This window comes from Acanthisitta chloris, unplaced genomic scaffold (genome assembly GCF_000695815.1).
Source record: "Acanthisitta chloris isolate BGI_N310 unplaced genomic scaffold, ASM69581v1 scaffold39475, whole genome shotgun sequence".
In the NCBI taxonomy this organism is placed as follows: domain Eukaryota; kingdom Metazoa; phylum Chordata; class Aves; order Passeriformes; family Acanthisittidae; genus Acanthisitta; species Acanthisitta chloris.
Window position 1 is genome coordinate 1 of NW_008672733.1, and position 569 is coordinate 569.

At 58.0% G+C, this 569-nt stretch overlaps 1 protein-coding gene across 1 annotated transcript; it reads right to left on the bottom strand.

The window, feature by feature from the left end:
• Nucleotides 1-79: 79 nt before the first annotated feature.
• FZD2 (frizzled class receptor 2) lies at nt 80-565 on the bottom strand (the record flags this gene model as incomplete). The annotated part of the gene is made up of 1 exon (XM_009074636.1): nt 80-565. A coding segment is annotated over one exon (486 nt), but the record flags the coding sequence as incomplete, so codon positions are not given.
• Between the last annotated feature and the right edge of the window lie 4 nt (nt 566-569).

Genomic DNA, 569 nt, shown 5'->3' on the forward strand with positions numbered 1-569 from the left:
GGGTAAGGAGCTGCTTCCCGAGGCAGAGCCTAGGGACTCCGGCCGCCCGCATCCCCCCCCGGCCCGGCAGGCAGGGGTCTCAGACGGTGGTCTCGCCCTGCTTGCTGTTGGTGAGCCTGGTGTAAAACTTCCTCCAGGAGTTCAGGGTTTTCCCGGACCAGATCCAGAAGCCCGAGGTGATGCCCACGATTAAGGTCATGAGATACTTGATCATGAAGACAGTGAAGTCAGGGCTCATGGGCGGGTGGTGGCTGCTGTGGTTGTTGGGGCACGGAATGGCATAGCTCTTACAGCTCTGCGTGACCCAGCTCCTCTCCCACTGTTCCCTAAAAGCTTGCTCGTAAAAATAGCAGGCAATGACGATGGTGGCCGGCACCGTGTAGAGGACGCTGAAGATGCCTATCCTCACCATGAGCTTCTCCAGCTTTTCTGTCTTGGTGCCATCGTGCTTCATGATGGTCCGGATCCTGAAGAGGGACACAAAGCCAGCCAGTAGGAAAGAGGTGCCAATGAACAGGTAGACGAACAAGGGGGCCAACACAAAGCCCCGCAGGGCGTCCACGTTGTTG